This window comes from Oratosquilla oratoria, chromosome 12, assembly GCF_046742065.1.
Source record: "Oratosquilla oratoria isolate Oo_2021 chromosome 12, ASM4674206v1, whole genome shotgun sequence".
Classification (NCBI taxonomy): domain Eukaryota; kingdom Metazoa; phylum Arthropoda; class Malacostraca; order Stomatopoda; family Squillidae; genus Oratosquilla; species Oratosquilla oratoria.
The window spans coordinates 35097091-35114869 of NC_134788.1; the positions used below are offsets into that span (position 1 = coordinate 35097091).

The 17779-nt window shown below is 43.4% G+C and overlaps 2 protein-coding genes across 3 annotated transcripts in view; one reads left to right on the top strand and one right to left on the bottom strand.

The window, feature by feature from the left end:
• Nucleotides 1-326: 326 nt before the first annotated feature.
• Nucleotides 327-6743, top strand: LOC143030667 (uncharacterized). Its single transcript, XM_076193845.1, has 2 exons — nt 327-443; nt 3400-6743. Exon 2 carries the CDS (start codon nt 3462-3464, stop codon nt 4914-4916), a length of 1455 nt encoding a protein of 484 aa, XP_076049960.1. The 5' UTR covers nt 327-443; nt 3400-3461; the 3' UTR covers nt 4917-6743.
• Nucleotides 6744-12602: 5859 nt separating this feature from the next.
• LOC143031374 (uncharacterized) overlaps nt 12603-17779 on the bottom strand; it is a 10848-nt gene continuing 5671 nt past the window's right edge. For both annotated transcript variants that reach the window (XM_076195108.1, XM_076195107.1), the window contains exon 2: nt 12603-15355. In XM_076195108.1, coding sequence (XP_076051223.1) covers nt 13382-14983 — 1602 coding nt within the window. In that variant the 5' untranslated portion in view covers nt 14984-15355 and the 3' untranslated portion in view covers nt 12603-13381. The remainder of the gene's footprint in view (nt 15356-17779) is intronic.

Here is a 17779-nt window from a genome sequence, read left to right on the forward strand (position 1 = left end):
TCTGTAGTCTCCCCCATTATTATGTTCTTATGACCAAACCCACACAGAATTTTGCAAGAAAAACACCAAGAGCCCATCGTTACTCCATCTTCCTTTTTTAATAATTTACCATCCACTAATATAGCAACAGTGTCAAAGCCCCAGATACATTCCAGGCATTCTTAATAACTAAAACTCATGAGTAGTAAGGAAAAAATCGTTCCAGCTTGCAAAATAGTAGATTCCCGAATAAGGAAGTAAAAAGTATAGTAATCCCCTCATAAAGCATATGATTTAAGTTTTCTTTTTCTCTGATAAGAACATTTTCCTCGGGAAAGTGTAAATAACGCCAAGTCATTTCCAAAGGAGATAACATTAGAATTGCAAGAATAATTGAAACTCCTGGAGATCTTCGAGTCGTTGAAGTGTCACAAAGATTGCAAGCAAAGAAGGAAGCCACACAGGTAGTGAAAAATATTATTTGCGTTTACCAGTCAGGTACATGTTTGGATATACCTGTAATTTGCAGACCATTATGATTGTAGCTATTTAGGTGCTGGATACTCTAGTAAGAGTGCTGTAGGTTAGCAGGAGACTAAGTCAAGTAGTGAAAGAAGCCAAATATTTCAAACTTGTGGAGGGGAATGGCTGCAGGAGCATTAGCCTACAAAATACAATGCAAACTAATAACCATATCCCCCATAAAAAAAAAACTAGATTATATTCCAGTACTACGCAAACACATTCACTTGTTTATTTTTTATTTATTTATTTTTTCTCTTGAATTTTGTCCCCTATGGAATTGTGTTAGGTTAGATTACATTAGGTTAGAAGCTATTGGACAACATAAGTTTCATGATAAATATTCGTGCTTGCGTGTTTCTGGAATTTTACTTGAAATTGAACCTAAATAAATGTAAAATTATGTGCAAAATAAGACAAAGTATGATTACCCGTTATCAGGAAAGAACGAGGTCCGGTATTCTGTCGTGAGATGAAGTTCGTGGTGTTCCCAGCCACCAAGAACTCTATACATTGAACCGTTTTAAACGCCAATAGAATAAAACTTGGCAGAGGCCGTGTGATACATATTCGCCGAGCATTGGATAGATAGGGGGGAGGGGTTCCAAGGGATCGATAAATGGAGGTTGAATTTAAGGTTTGTTATAAAACTACAATTAACTATGACCCAAAATGTATAAACAGTTGTTAAAAATCAATATTTGTTGAAAAAGAATTGGGGACCTCTTGTCCTAAATATTGGGGACATTTTGCCTCCGGGGGTGCAGATTTCAGGACATTTTGTCCGGGGACCTTTTGTCCCACATTCGATAATACCTAACCTAACATTTTGTAGGGGGTTGTTTCCTATCACTATCTCCTGTTTCATACACATCTCCAACAGCTTGTTTCCACATTCATTTCTTCCTGGCGGTATACCATATCTCCCAACTACACCATCGATTTCTACATCACCAACTCACGCTCCCAAGTCTCCCAACACTACCACCGAGAGGAGAGAATACTGGACTTACTATTAACTAAATATGAGTATCTAATGAGAAGCGTAAAAATGGGAGATAGTCTAGGGCTAGCTCTGAAGATCATCAAAATTATTTGATATATTGAATAGTACAACTAACGTCCTAATACCTGGCTTGAGGAGAGCCAATTTTGATGATTTTTTTTTTTCAGGACAATTGGTCATGAGACCAACCCAGCGGACTATAACAGAATAAGATACACGGCCAATGCGAACGTCATTAGCTCAGTCAGGAGTCGGGTGACGGAGGGTAGTATGCGTACCTTGAGTCAGGTCACTCACAAGCGTGAGGTCAACAGCATGGTCAGCGATCTGAATGAAATGTACAATATCCTAACAGCTTTGATTTTGAATGCATAAAATATAGTCATTATTTCCCTCAAAACAATAAGATCCAATACTAATACTGTCAGATGGATGACGGATAGGCTGAAAATCGAAGTTGGAATAATAAGGAGGCTTCACGGCAGAAAAAACGGGGAAACACACATTAGATCTAAATATTACGATGTGGTTTGACTAGTTAAAAAGAACACGCGCGCAGCGAAACGTAACTTCGGAATTAAGGTTGCCAGACAAGCGAGATCCAACCCAAAAGGTTTCTCTCATCTCTTTCAGTACAAAAAATAATGAAAGGATAGGCTCAAATAAAAACGTCGAAGATGTTATGATAGAAACGGAGGGAAATGAGCGAGACGTTTAACAAATTTTCTCATGGTGTTTACAAATGAGAAGTTAGATGTGGTACCTGACTGCGATCCGATTGTCATTGGAGGTGAAGTAGACTAACATCAGCATTAGTAAGATAGTGAAACAGATTGATAGATTGATAGATTGATAGCCACAAAATCCCCGGGTCCAGATTTTTTTTCTTCATTTTTTTCAGAGTGCTTAAAGAATGTAAAGATGAAATCTGGGACCGGTAGACACTAGTTTTGTGCTTACCTATTTGTGTAGGAGGCAGACGTCCTGGAACTCGTCGAGGAGATGTGCGACGTGGTGTCCTTTGGCGTTGGTTGCTGAAGGAGAGTATGGAGTGGTGAGCGTTTATATCTCCCTCGAATACGATGCGATAGTTGTCGTAGTTCTCAAAAATCAGCCTGTAAAACCCTGCTGCCCGAATTGCAAACAAACGCACCACGCCTGGAACCCAAGATGCCCAGCAAAGTTAGTGAAGATGAGTAACAGCAGCAATGACTGCAACAGCTCTGTAGTGAAGAGGCCAAACGCAGAGTATGGGAGTCCTTATACTACACGCATACACTGGGCGAAACGTAAAATATATTGGGCTCCCATACTCTGCGTTTGACCTCTTCCCTTAGTGAAGATGCAATGCCCTACCACACGCAAAACAACCGGAAAGGTCGGCTATCACGAAAATATCTCCCCCATCAACGCCAGCTTCAAGGAGAAACTAGAGGCAATGCAAACATAGTGTATGAGTGTAGTATAAGGATCTGAGAAGTTCAGATTGTTTGTCTGCCTGCCATAGTTTGTCACGAAATTCTTCCGACACTATGGGACCAATTGTTGACGAAATTGAAACCTAGATTGGTCATTATACTTATAGTTTCATTATTGTACCTATCCCAAATGACAGCAAACAAATTTTTGGCTATCTCTTCTTCTGTTTGCTAGGAGTGTTGGGAAACATTTTGTAAGAGGGTGTTAGCTGTGCCAAATGACAACGAACATATTCTTCTCGCTATTTTCCAGTATTTCATATGACGTATGGATTTATCATGAGGTATTTCTACGTATATCGATAAGTTTGGACGTATTGGTGTTGAATTATAACTTTATATTCAATATCCAATACATTTCTTATGATTAAAAAATGTTTACAAACGTTTAAAAACTTATGTATATGTTTTCAGGTCCAGGATTTAACAATCTATATTTCATTTGGAGAATTGCCCTTCAATTCTGTACATTCGCTATGGACGCCGGAGAAAAATCATTCCAGTGTGGCTCATGCGATGCCAAATTCTCCCACAAGAGTAGTCTCAAAAGGCATATAACGAGCCACACAGGAGGTAAACCTTTCCAGTGTAACCTTTGCGACGCAACTTTCAAAACGAAGGCTAATCTTCGACGTCACATGATGACCCACACAGAAGAGAAACCTTTCAAATGTGACCTTTGCGACGCAACTTTCAAGGGGACGAGTGGTCTCAATTATCACGTGCTGACCCATACAGGAGATAAGCCTTTCAAGTGTAACCTTTGTGAAGCAGCTTTCACAACAAAATCAAATCTTCAATATCACGTGATGACCCATACAGGAGAGAAGCCTTTTAAGTGTGACCTTTGCGAAGCAGCTTTCACAACAAAATCAAATCTTCGATGTCACGTGATGACCCACACAGGGGAGAAACCGTTCCAGTGTACCTTTTGCCACACAACTTTCAAAAGAAGGAGTGGTCTCAAATATCACATGATGACTCACACTAAAGAGAGGCCTTTCAACTGTGACCTTTGCGATGCAACTTTCTCAAGAAAGGGGAATATTCGACGTCACATGATGACCCACACACAAGAGAAACCTTTCAAGTGTGACCTATGTGACGCAGCTTTCAAAGGAACGAGCGCTCTCAAAAATCACGTCATGACCCACACAGGAGAGAAGCCTTTCAAGTGTGACCTTTGCGAAGCAACTTTCAAGGGAGCGAATAGTCTCAATTATCACGTGATGACCCATACAGGAGAGAAACCTTTCAAGTGTGACCTTTGCGACGCGGCTTTTACAACAAGGTCAAGTCTTCGACGTCATGTGATGACCCACACAGGAGAGAAACCTTTCATGTGTGATATTTGCGACGCGGGCTTCACAACAAAGTCAAGTCTTCAACGTCACCTGATGACCCACACAGGAGAGAAACCTTTCAAATGTGACCTTTGCGACGCAGTTTTTAGAGGAAAGCATCATCTAAAAGACCACATGATGACCCACACAGGAGAAAAACCTTTCCAATGTGACCTTTGCGACGCAGCTTTCATAACGAACACAAATCTTCGATATCACGTGATGACCCACACAGAAGAGAAGCCTTTCCAGTGTGACTTTTGCGACGCGGCTTTCATAACAGAGTCAAATCTTCGACGTCACGTGATGATCCACACAGATGAGAAATCTTTCCAGTGTGACCTTTGCGACGCAGTTTTCAGAGAAAAGCATAATCTCAAAGACCACATGATGACCCACACAGGAGAGAAACCTTACCAGTGTGACCTTTGCGACGTGGGTTTCAAATTAAAATCAGCTCTTCGACGTCACGTAATGAACCACACAGAAGAGAAACCTTTCCAGTGTGACCTTTGCGACGCAACCTTTACAAGAAAGTCAAATCTTCAATGTCATGTGGTGACCCACACAGGAGACCAACCTCTCTAGTGTGACATTTGTCACGCAACCATTAAGGGAACAAGTGGTCTCAAATATCACGTGATGATCCCACCGGCTCCCTTGTTGTTCATTATGTACATAAACGACTTAGACGATGGGATGAATAGTGATGTTAGTAAGTTTGCGGTCAACACTAAAATGGGACGCCTAATTAGGTCAGGAGACGACGCAGAGATTCTGCAGGATAATCTTAACAAATTGTTCACATGGTCGGTGAAATGGCAAATGAACTTCAGTATATCTAAGTGTAGCGTGTTAACCGTAGGGCTACACAACCCCGAAAATAGATACAGCTTAGATAACACGCTTTTGGAGAAAACTGAGTGCGAGAGAGACTTCTGGAGTTCTGGTGAGTCTGGACCTTAAAACCATAAAGCTAATAGAGCGTTAAGTTTCATTGCTAGGACGGTAACGAATAGAAATGCAGAGGTAATTATTAAACTCTATCTATCCTTGACTGTGCGGTACAGTTTTGGTCTCCGTCCTACAGAATGGACATCAATTCATTAGAATCAGTACAGAGAAGAATGACCAAAATGATACATGGACTCAGAAATTTGTTTTGTGAAGAGAGGCTTAGGCACCTTAACTTACACTCTCTGGAAAGACGCAGAGTGCGGGGTGATCTAATAGAGGTGTTCAAGTGGATCAAAGGCTTTAACAAGGGTGATGCAAACAAGGTCATCATATTAAAACAACAGGGCAGGACTCGTAGTGATGGTTATATGCTGGACAAATTTAGATTTAAGAAGGAAATAGGCAAGAATTGGTTTGGGCCTACTAATAGGGTGGTCGACAAATGGAATAAACTTAGTAACCATGTAGTAAGCGCTGAAACTATCAGTTGCTTTAAGAAACGACTAGACAATTTTATGGATGGGGATGACAGGTGGTGATGGATACGGAGCTGCCTAGTGTAGGCCTTATGGTCTCTTGCAGTCTCCTTCATTCTTATGTTCCTATGAGAGACTATACAAATGTGACCTTTACGATACACCTTTCAGTGCGAAATATCACATATCGACCTACACATGAGAAATTTCTTTCAAATATGACCATTGCGACGCAGCTTATACAAAATTAAATCCTCGATATCATGTTATGACCTACACAGAAGACACGCTTTTCAAGTGTGAGCTTTTTGACGCAAAAAATCCAAATAGCGACCTACACAGTAGAGGAACCTTTGGGGCGTGACCTTTGCGACGCATTTTGCAGGAGAAAGCATCATCTCAAAAACTACATGCCGACCCATACAAGATAAAAAGTCAAGTGACCTTTACGGCGCAGGATGCTCACAAATGATTAAGATTAACGTCACACGGTTAGATGCGGCTCGCCATATTGCACACTGCAAACCAGCCAGCGATTCCATGCCCCTTGAGTTTCACTGTCAACCATTTTGTGCTAACTTAGATAATGTGTTTGCTGTATTATTGACAGTATTGTTAGTGCTGGCGCATAGTATATTATAAAGTGGAGTGCAAGTACGTAGGAAACGGAGAATGCAGTTCTTATGAAACATTTGTTGACAGTGGTGACGATCTGGAGTCTGGAGTAGGGAACAGGGACAAGTGAAGTGAAATGATGTTTGTTGCCGCCATGATTGTGTCCACCTTGAGTAATATTGCCATTAGTGTAGTGTACATTATTAAAATGTTCTTGTAGCTCTTTATGTCTCAATATTAGATAAGTTTTGTATAGTAATTTGAATAAAGGTCTTGCTTAAATGGGTGACTCCTTTAATTGTAGAGCTTTACAACTTGGTGGGCAAATTGGAACTTGCTGGTGATAGAATAGTGTCGGCCTGATAATCTGACAAACACATAAGAGAAATGAAAGGGCTTAGGAATATGTGCTTTAATCTCATACTGGGCTTGGAGGGAGGCTAACGAGAGAAGTTGTAAAACAGAGACATCAAAAGGAATTGCATTAAATAATTCGTCAGCCATCTCAGCTGATATGATATTGAGCGATGCTTCTGTGTTGCTGATCTTGCTCTAATGTTCCGACATCAAGGTTTATTATTTGGTCCCTTATTTCTCTCTGTGTCACAATTATTTCTTCCATTGGGGGATCTTTCTCTCCTTCATCCCAATTTTGTGTATTTTCAATTGTGAATACAGATTTAAAATATGCGTGTGCATGTGTGTGTAAGATACAAAGATAACACTAAATTTTGATAAATGTGCCGTATTAAGTCTTCAACGCGGATTGTGACTGGTTCTTGATTCATTATCAATAGCATGATTCCCAGATTGATACTCTAATCGTACCCTGATTTAGGTGTAACCAATGTCCAATAAAACTGCACGATCATGCCAGATGTATATAAGGCAACACGAATTGTTTTTTACCAAATACACTGAAAGATGTACACTCCCTTTTTCTGAACGCTATTTCAAATTATGAAACTCGTATCTGATGGCTATTAGAATTATTTTCGTGTTATGGACATATTTAAAATTACTTGTGATTTAAAACATACTTGTACGTGTGGTTTAAATGACTTGGATCTAAACAAAGATGTACAAAGAAGATATATATATATATATATATATATATATATATATATATATATATATATATATATATATTTATATATATATATATATATATATATATATATATATATATATATATATATATATATATATATATATATTTGTTCCGAAGAATACAAACACTTCGGTACTCCTTACAATAGGATACTTCGCGTAGCGCAAATATTTCTACCGCTAAATTAAAATCTTCGCTCTGTGGGTCTGGACAACGCTTATCCTCAGTAAGGGGTCCTATTGGGGCAAGGGAGGGGGCCCTTGCCCTCCACCACAAGTCTCGTACACTATACTCCATTCTCTTCGCGGTAGTCAACGAGTCAACATCTCTCAACTATACCTATTTAGTTTTAATAGGTTTCCTCCTTATTGGGCCGATTTTCAGTCAAAATCCCTTATTAGCACGGCAGCGAACCGTTAATTAATCAACGGTTCAATATTTACGTTGTGGGTCGAAAATCAAGCAACCCGCTTCGATTGTCGCCAGTTCACTCCCAGGACGCTAAGGAGTTCGTCGTCCTTCAATTGCATCGGGGTTTACCTACGCCATCCTGTGTCCTGGAATTTCTTGAGTGCCCTCTCTTTTTCCTGTATTATTCCCCAAACCGCCGCCGGGTATCCTACCCTTTACTGTAAATATGGAATCTGGTTCCAGTATTGTTGTTGTTCAAGATAGGTTGTGTGCCTTCGCCGAAGGGAGATATCCTTGCCTCACCCCCTTACCGCCAGCCCAAGCGGATCCTCACATTTGGTGTATCAAGTGTAGAGCTCTCAAGAGTTCACCTTCATCCCCGTGTGAGACGTCCATTCAGTGGGATGATAGTCAGTGGTCCGTGTACTTTCATGTTCACAGGAAAGCGCATGCAGGGAAAAAGGTGCGCAAGCATAGGAAATGGCTTCCACCTTCACCCCCCAAAAACTAGAGAAGGCAAACTACGGCTTCAGAGGAGACGAGCAATTCTCTCCCTCCTCCAAAGCGTAGTAGACAGGAAAGTGGTACAACGTCCACCTCGAGTCATTCTCAGGCCAAGTTGTCCTCTATTCCTTCAACCAGGACGGTTAGCGTAGACGGACATGGGCCTCCGGCCACCTCTAGCTACCGCTCCTGTACGAGCTTTTTCCCGGATGAGGTCGCTTGCGGCTTGCCCTTGACCCATCCCGGATGGCTTCCACCTTCACCCCCCAAAAACTAGAGAAGGCAGACTACGGCTTCAGAGGAGACGAGCAATTCTCTCCCTCCGCCAAAGCGTAGTAGACAGGAAAGTGGTACAACGTCCACCTCGAGTCATTCTCAGGCCAAGTTGTCCTCTATTCCTTCAACCAGGACGGTTAGCGTAGACGGACATGGGCCTCCGGCCACCTCTAGCTACCGCTCCTGTACGAGCTTTTTCCCGGATGAGGTCGCTTGCGGCTTGCCCTCGACCCATCCCGGAAACTCGACGCCGACACGGACAAAGAACCCGGGTTCGAAGACAAAGAGCCCCTCAGCCTCTTCTACTCAGGAATCCCGCAGTACGCGTAAAACCCATCCTAGGAAGAGCCGGGTGATCAACGGAGACCTTTCCATGCCCTTTGATCACGAGGACAGAGGTGGGCCTACGCGCGCGTTGCTTGCGGGTAAACCCACCTCTACCAGAAGAGAGAGCCTCTCCTTAGGGTCCCCCGGACCATCTGAACCTAATCGCGACTCTCCAAGCGGGCATTTACAGGAACTTCTCCCCACTATCTATTCCCTCTTTCACACAATGAAAGAACAGATGATGGATGAACAACGCGAATTCATCCGGGCAACTCAGGAAAAGTTCCTGTTAGACTCCGAAGTTCGCAAGGATTCAACGCCCACAAGAGCTCCCCTAGAACATGTTCCAGCTGATCGGAACCCCCCCGAACCGATCAGGGACGAGGATGAAGACGCGGTGTTTCTCGCTGACCGGACAGACGCCAGCTACGACGACGACGACGTCCACAGCACCGGGGATGAGAGGGCAAGTTACAAAACTTCGCAGGATTCCCAGTCGGAATCCCCGATGGTGGTTAAACCCTCCTTCTCAGAGATCCTCTCTAAAGTTAAGAGAGCTAATCAACTGAGCCCTCCACAAGAAGAGGAAGCCACGTTTGAGTCGGAAATCTTCAGGACGGGCAATTCTCAAACAACAAAACCACCTCCAATCCAACTCCCATGGAGTACACAGACGGTAAGAGCCATGAACCAGGCCTCCGACGCACTCACAAACCGGACAACCGAGAAACCACTTCTACATCCCATCGGGGACAAACCTTAAAGAAGCCTTGATCCCGGCTCGATTACCAGAGCTTGTCAAAGCGGACGTGGATACCCTGCTCAGAAGAAACGTCATCCTTTCCGGCAGAGAATCCAGCGACCTCGTTCAGGGCCTGGCTCTCTCTCTCGCGGTGAACTCCTGGCTAGAACGCGTCTTGGCTTCAGTATGGGAGTTTTTACCCGAGCTGCAACCCCAGGAGGAATGCAACCTCCAGGCTCTATTGGAAAGCTCGAGCAGAGCCCTGAAGCATCAAGCTGCCTGCCTCTCAACGTTGGTCTTGGGCCAACATCGAGTCACGCAGGAGAGACACCATTCTAGGAGACCCCAGTGATCCCCTCCTCAGAGAAATTAATTTATGCTCCTCCATTGAAGAGGGCCTCCCTTCTAACCCGCATGCTGATTCCCCCGAACATGGTGGAGACCAGTCATCGGTTTGTCTCCACTCAACAAGTTCCTTTCCCTCACGAAGTTCCGAATGGACACCCCAGAGTCCGTAAGGGAGTCTATCAGGGAAGGGGACTTCATGGTGTCGCTGGACCTCCAAGATGCCTATTTCCAAATACCAGTGCATCCCTCCTCCAGGAAATTCCTCAGAATCGTCCACAGGGGCAACACCTTCCAGTTCACCTGCCTATGCTTCGGACTTTCCACAGCACCCGAAGTCTTCACCAGAGTGTTCAAACTCGTTTCAGCGTGGTCCCACTCCAGATTCGCCTACTCCGTTACCTGGACGACTGGCTGATCCTTGCACATTCCGCCCAGCTATGCCAAGAACACCTGAGAATGTTCCTAACCTTCGTCCGGAAATTGGGCACCGTAGTCAACCCGGAAAAGTCAGATTTCTTACAAAGACAGAGAGCCACGTACCTGGGTATGGTCCTGGACTCTCCCTAATGAAGTCCTTCCCAGTAGAAAAGAGGATCCAGAATCTCACTTCTCTAGTTGCACAGGCACTATCGACCGGGTTCCTGACGGCGAAACAATGCCAAATCCTCCTGGGCCATATGGCCTCCGTAGAGAGATTCATCCCCAGGAGCAGACAAAGAATGCGACCGCTACAGTGGCTCCTCAAGTCTCAGTGGGCCCCGCAAGAGGGAGAACCCCGACAACACATCTCCCTCACCGAAGAAGTCAAGGATTCTCTTCTCTGGTGGAAGGACCCGTGCAACCTACTCGTGGGGATGCCCCTCGGCCCATCTCCCCCCGAAGTCCTCCTGTTCTCCGATGCCTCCATGGAGGGCTGGGGAGCCCACCTCAACGACGATCACATCAGCGGTTCCTGGTCCACAGTCGAGCGGACAGCCCATATCAACTGGCTAGAGTTGAAAGCAGTACTCCTGGCTCTCCGTCACTTCAAGGATCAAGTCTCGGGGAAAGTAGTGGGCATAATGTCGGACAATTCCTCGGTAGTAGCCTACCTGAATAAGCAAGAGGGCACAGTCTCCCAGGACCTATGCCTTCTGACTATGGCCATCCTCAATCTAGCCGAGAATCTCCAAGTGTCGCTCAAGGCTCGTTACATCCCAGGGAAGAAGAATGTCTGGGCGGACCACCTCAGCAGAAGGAGTCAGATAATCAGCACAGAATGGTCCCTCCAAGAAGTAGCGAACTTCATCATCAACAAATGGGGCTCCCCTCTGGTGGACCTTTTCGCCACGAGATGGAATCACCAACTTCCAATATATTTCAGCCCTCTCCCGGATCCTCTGGCAGCAGGAGAGGACGCTCTTCTGCAAAGTTGGGACAACCTGGACACCTACGCTTTCCCACCGTTTCCCTTGCTCCAGAGAGCAAGAAACGCATCCAACCTTCGGATGATTTTGATCGCTCCTTGGTGGCCAGAAGCCCCATAGTTTCCAGATGTCCTCGATCTAGCAGTAGAAGAGCCCCTGGCCCTTCAGGGAAGACCAGACCTTCTACATCAACCCATCAACGGGGCTTGGCACAAGAACCCTTCAGCACTCATTTTTCACGCGTTCAGACTATGGTCCGGATCATCCTAAAGAAGGGTTTTCCCAGAGAGGTGGCGGAAGACATGCCCACTCCTATTCGCTCTTCCTGAGCTCAATAACCTTTATCAAGGGACATGGAATGCCTTTGCAGAATGGTGCCACTCCAGGAAAATAGTCCCAGATCAAGCCACCATTCCTGAGATCGCCTCCTTCTTCCACTCCTTCAGGAAGTCCAAGAAGATCTCCCTCTCGGCAGTGCAAGGCTATAGGGCAGCGCTAAAGCAGGTGTTTTCTCTGAAGGGAATGGACCTAGCCCTTTCACCAGAAATTTCCATGCTCTTCAGGCACCTCAAAAGATGTATGATATGGGTTACTAGGCTGGGTAGTGTGAGAAACTAATAGGTGAGGAGAACGGGGGTGGAAAAGGAGTTGAGATATAGGGTTGATGAAAGAGTATTGGATGTTTTGGATACATGGAAAGAATGAGTGAAGACTAGTAAAAGAGGTGTGGAAAGCAGAGGTGGAAGAAATGAACGTGAGGGGACGATCAAGGATGAGATGGATGGATGGATGGGGTAAAAAGGGCATTGGGAAAGAGGGGAAAGTCTGTTGAGTAAGGACAGGAGAAGACAGAAGAGAGGGGTGAATGGAGAATGGTTGTGTATGGATGATACTATGATGCATGAAGGGGAGCGGGTGGGGGATGGTTGTGAGGGAGTATAAAAAATAATTTGACGCAGCCCGAGGGGATTTCTCCCCATCTTCTCTATTTCTGCATGAGGGGACAAAGAAGGTTTAATGAAGCGGCCTTGCCGTGGATGTGCTGTGTATCTGAAATGTGGTAGTAGTGTCTCAAATGATAAAATAAACACTGCTGAGTATATCATCGTAGATGTATTTACATCAACACATATTACAAGTAACATGGGCATATACCCCCCAAAAAATTTACATAATACTAAGGTAAACAGAACTCCATCCTTCATGATATGTAGATATCTATATCAACCACTTACACCACTCTAATGATTGTGATTTTTTTTCAATTACAAAAACATTTGTGCACTTAATGGAACACTCAGGAATCTTTGGTTATGAAAAAGCAAAATTGCAATTATGCAATCGACCAAATATCACACAACTGCACAACTGAGATTAAAAAACTAATATTTACAGTTGACAATATGCGTGTGTGATGACTCATCTACCAAACATTAGATCAATACTTAATAGCTGAAAATACCATCATACAGAAAAATGAAATCAATCAGGTCACATTGAAGAGGCCTCTCACCAGAGTCAATCATCACACACTGTATGACATTAACCTTTCGTGAAGAAGTAGGAGTCACTACGTGACACTTGAAATAAATCCTTTTTATGAGAAAGTGGAAAAGGCTCCTTTCCCGTCACCACGTGATGTCTAAGTTTACTTTTTTCTGAGATAGCTGTATCACACATTTCACACTTTAAAGGCCTCTCTCTAATGTTTGCCATGACGTCTTGTTTGAGATGACTCTTTTGTGAAAAAGTTGCATCACACATGTCACATTTGAAAGGCCTCTCTCAAGTGTGGTTCACAATATGTCGATTGAGATGACTCTTTCGTGAGAAAGCTTTACCACACAGTTCACATTTGAAAGGATTCTCTCCAGTATGGGTCACCATGTGTTTTTGAGAGTGCCTTTTCGTGAGAAAGCTTTATCACACAAGTCACATTGAAATGGCTTCTCTCCTGTATGGGTCATCATGTGTAGTTTGAGGCTGCTCTTTTGTGAGAAAGTTGCATCACACAGTTCACACTTGAAAGGCTTCTCTCCAGAGTGGGTTACCATGTGTTGTTTGAGAGTACCCTTTAGTGAGAAAGCAGAATCACACAGTTCACATTTGAAGGGCTTCTCTCCAGTGTGGGTCACCATGTGTTGTTTGAGATTTGCCTTTTGTGAGAAAGCTGCCTCACACAGTTCACACTTGAAAGGCTTCTCTCCAGCAGTGTGTTTCACAATGTGTCGTTTGAGATGACCCTTTTGTGAGAAAGTCGCATCACACAGGTCACACTTGAAAGGCTTTTCTCCAGTGTGGGTCATCATGTGTCGTTTGAGATCACCCTTTTGTGAGAAAGTTTTATCACACAGGCCACACTCGAAAGGCTTCTCTCCAGTATGGGTCACCATGTGTTGCTTGAGATCATGATTTTGTGAGAAAGTTTTATCACATAGTTTACATTTGAAAGGCTTCTCTCTAGTGTGGGTCATTATGTGTTGTGTGAGACCTTTCTTTTGTGAGAAAGCTGTATCACACATGCCACACCTGAAAGGCTTCTCTCCAGTGTGGGTCACCATGTGTTGTTTGAGACTGCTCTTTTGTGAGAAGGTTCCATCACATAGGTCACACGTGAAAGGCTTTTCTCCAGTGTGTGTCACCATGTGTCGTTTGAGACCTTTCTTTTGTAAGAAAGTCGCATCACACAGGTCACACTTGAAAGGCTTTTCTCCAGTGTGGGTCATTTTGTGTTGTTTGAGATGACTCTTTTGTGAGAAAGTTTTATCACACCGTTCACACTTGAAAGGCTTCTCTCCAGTGTGGGTCACCATGTGTTGTTTGAGAGTACCTTTTTGTGAGAAAGCTTTATCACACAGTTTACATTTGAAAGGCTCCTCTCCAGTATGGGTCACCATGTGTCGTTTGAGATCTTTCTTTGAGAAAAATTCGTCACACAGTTCACATTTGAATGGCTTCTCTCCAGTATGGATCCCCATGTGTTCTTTGAGAGTGCCTTTTTGTGAGAAAGCTTTATCACACAAGTCACATTGAAATGGCTTCTCTCCTGTATGGGTCATCATGTGTTGTTTGAGATGACCCTTTTGTGACAAAGTTTTATCACACAGTTCACATTTGAAAGGCTTCTCTCCGGTATGGGTCACCATGTGTAGTTTGAGACTTGCCCTTTTGAAGTAAGCTTTATCACACAGTTCACATTTGAAAGGCTCCTCTCCAGTATGGGTCAACATGTGTTGTTTGAGATGACCCTTTTGTGAGAAAGCTTTATCACACAGTTCACATTTGAAAGGCTTCTCTCCAGTATGGGTCACCATGTGTTGTTTGAGAGTGCCTTTTTGTGAGAAAGCTGCATCACACAGTTCACATTGAAATGGCTTCTCTCCTGTGTGGGTCATCATGTGTTGTTTGAGAGTGAATTTTTGTGAGAAAGCTGCATCACACATTTCACATTGAAATGGCTTCTCTCCTGTGTGGGTCATCATGTGTCGTTTGAGACCACCTTTTTTCAAGAAAGCTGCATCACACAGGTTGTCACATTAGGAAGGCTTCTCTCTAGTGTGGGTCCTTATGTGTTGGCTGAGATAAGCCTTTTCTGAGAAAACTTCATAGCAAAGGTCACATTGGAAAGGCTTTTCTCCAGTGTGGGACATCAAGTGTAGTTTGAGATGATTATTATGTGAAAAAGCTACATCATAAAGGTCACATTAGAAGAAAATATTCATTCCCTCCATTGTATGTCACCGCATGATACATGACTCATGAGATAGGTGTGCTGCAGATGCTACACCAGATATGTCGACAATACAAGATCTTCAAGTCCCTTTTCCAAGGAAATTTTTACATTCAACCTCGATCTGAAATAATATATTGGCGTATTAACCAAAATGCAGTAAGCGGGGGAGGGGACAAACAACACATGTAAAAGATCATATTCAAAAGAAATGGAAAGTTGAACAAATACGTAAAAATGGATTTCTGCAGAAAAAAGACGGGGTCAATATAAATTAATCATAAAATAATGATAAAAAAAACAGGTGAATAGACACCTCAGAGAGATAAAGACACAAAAATAGAATATCTGTGTATAATAAAGGATTTCTAGAACATTCTTATGTAAAATATATTGTTTGCTAATCATGTAGGAGTATCAAAAAATATGCAAATGCATTGATGCATTAACCAAAGTGCAGTATATTAACAAACAATTCGTATCAAAGAAGCTTAAAGGAAGAAAAAATAAAAAACAAAATAGAAGTGAACAAATACCAAAAAAAAAAAAAAAAAAAGGAGTGTAGAAACTGGAAAAAATAGACTGGTAAATTAGAAAATAATATATTAATTACAAAGAGAAAGAAGAGAAGACCCATCAATATATATACATACATATATATAAATATATATATATATATGGTTAAATTTAATGGTAAGATTATTATTGCAGAGTTTTTTATCTGCCTTTTCTCTTTCTCTGAGAATCTTTTTCCCTTCCACGAGAAGTTGTCTTATAATGTCACCATATGACATTGTTTTGTAAGTTACTTTGGGCATGGCTTTACCAAAGTGAAAAACTGGCCAGAACGCGTTTTCACACTACTTAGTGCTTCATCAGTGGCTAGAGTGTGAATATCTGATTGAATTTTTGTGTTTATATACTATTAGTGTTGGTCTGATATTTCATTTTTGAGGCTTCTGATTGGCTAGTGGGCTGGACTGGGACTCCCGAACTATTCTACTTCCTAATTGGTCGGCTGTTGTGTGACGTCATCAGTATTGTGCCTTCTTTCAGGGAGCTGAGATCTCCTTACGCTAGGGAGGGCCTCTAAATCCCTAGTTTGTATATTAAGATTGGGAGATGTTTCTTTAATAAAGAGAGCCTCGAGGATAGGTAGTCTTCTATGGTCTTGGTTTGTTGCCAGCACTTCTGTGTTTTCTATTAGAGTTTCTCTTTTTAAATTTCTTTTGTGAGCAGAATGATGGTGGTTTTTGGGAGCTCCTTTCTTTATTAAAGAAACATCTATGGTCCTATCCACGGGGACGTGGGTGAAGAGAGACTCCGCGTCGAGGGATGCGATATCCCCTTTGGCATCGACACCTTTGAGGATGGACAGAAAGTCAGCGGTAGACTCAATGCTGTAGTCCTTAGGAATGAAGGGTGTTAGGAGGGCGTTCAATCTTTTGGCTAAATGATAGGAAGGAGTCGGGATCTGAGAGATGATGGGTCGCAGTGGGTTGTTCATCTTATGAGTTTTTACATTCCCATAGCAGTAGCCTGAGGATGGCCCTGCAAAGCTAAAGATCCCCAAAAATCTCCTACGCCAACTACTGGAGATTTGTACCAAGGAAGCCCATTTCTATGGTCCCAATAAACAACTCTACAGGCAAGTTGATGGTGTGGCTATGGGCTCGCCCCTTGGAGTCCTCTTCGCCATTTTTTTCATGGGGATGGTGGAGAGAGAGGTCTTCAGTACTACCAGAAAGCCTCCCATATACGTCCGTTACGTAGACGATATTTTCGTCCTCGTGAGGGACCGTAGGGAGCTTGAAGACCTGAGGAGCAACCTACAGCGCGTCTCCGGCCTAAACTTCACTTCAGAGAACAGTATCAGTAAGCAGCTCCCTTTCCTAGATGTAAAGGTTGAAGCCAGTTCTCAATGTTTTAGGACCGGAGTATATACAAAGCCCACCCACCCAGGACTCTGCCTCAACGGCAAAGGTGAATGCCCTCAACGCTACCGGAGGTCCACAATCGATGCTTATGTCAGAAGGGCACTGACGCACTGTAGCGACTGGGCCCGAACCCACGCAGAGCTCGACAGAACGACGCAGGTCCTGGTAAACAATGGCTTCTCTAATAGAGAGGTGCAAATCGCCATCAACAAGCACCTTGACAGATGGTATTCAACCCCAGCAGAAAAGCCAGTAGGAGAAGCCAGGATCAAAATTTTCTACCAAAACACCATGTCCACCCATTATAGAGCCGATGAGGAAGCCCTTAGAAAAATCATCCACAAAGACGTGAAACCCACCAACGACAACGACAAAATAGATCTGGTTATTTTCTATAAAAACATGAAGACATCCCAACTCCTTATAAAGAACAACCCCTGCCAGAGGACACCGGAACTTCAGCGTAGCCATCTCGTGTATGAATACTCCTGCAGAAAAGGGAACTGTGAAGCCCTCAATGAAACATCATAGGGATGACTACGACGAAGCTCACGAGGCGTCTCACCCTTCATCTCTCCAATGGCGCTATCAAGCGACACCACGAAGACGTA

Excerpts from the sequence above, each read along its gene's own strand:
- LOC143030667 (XM_076193845.1), top strand. The coding sequence starts at position 3,462 with ATGGACGCCGGAGAAAAATCATTCCAGTGTGGCTCATGCGATGCCAAA.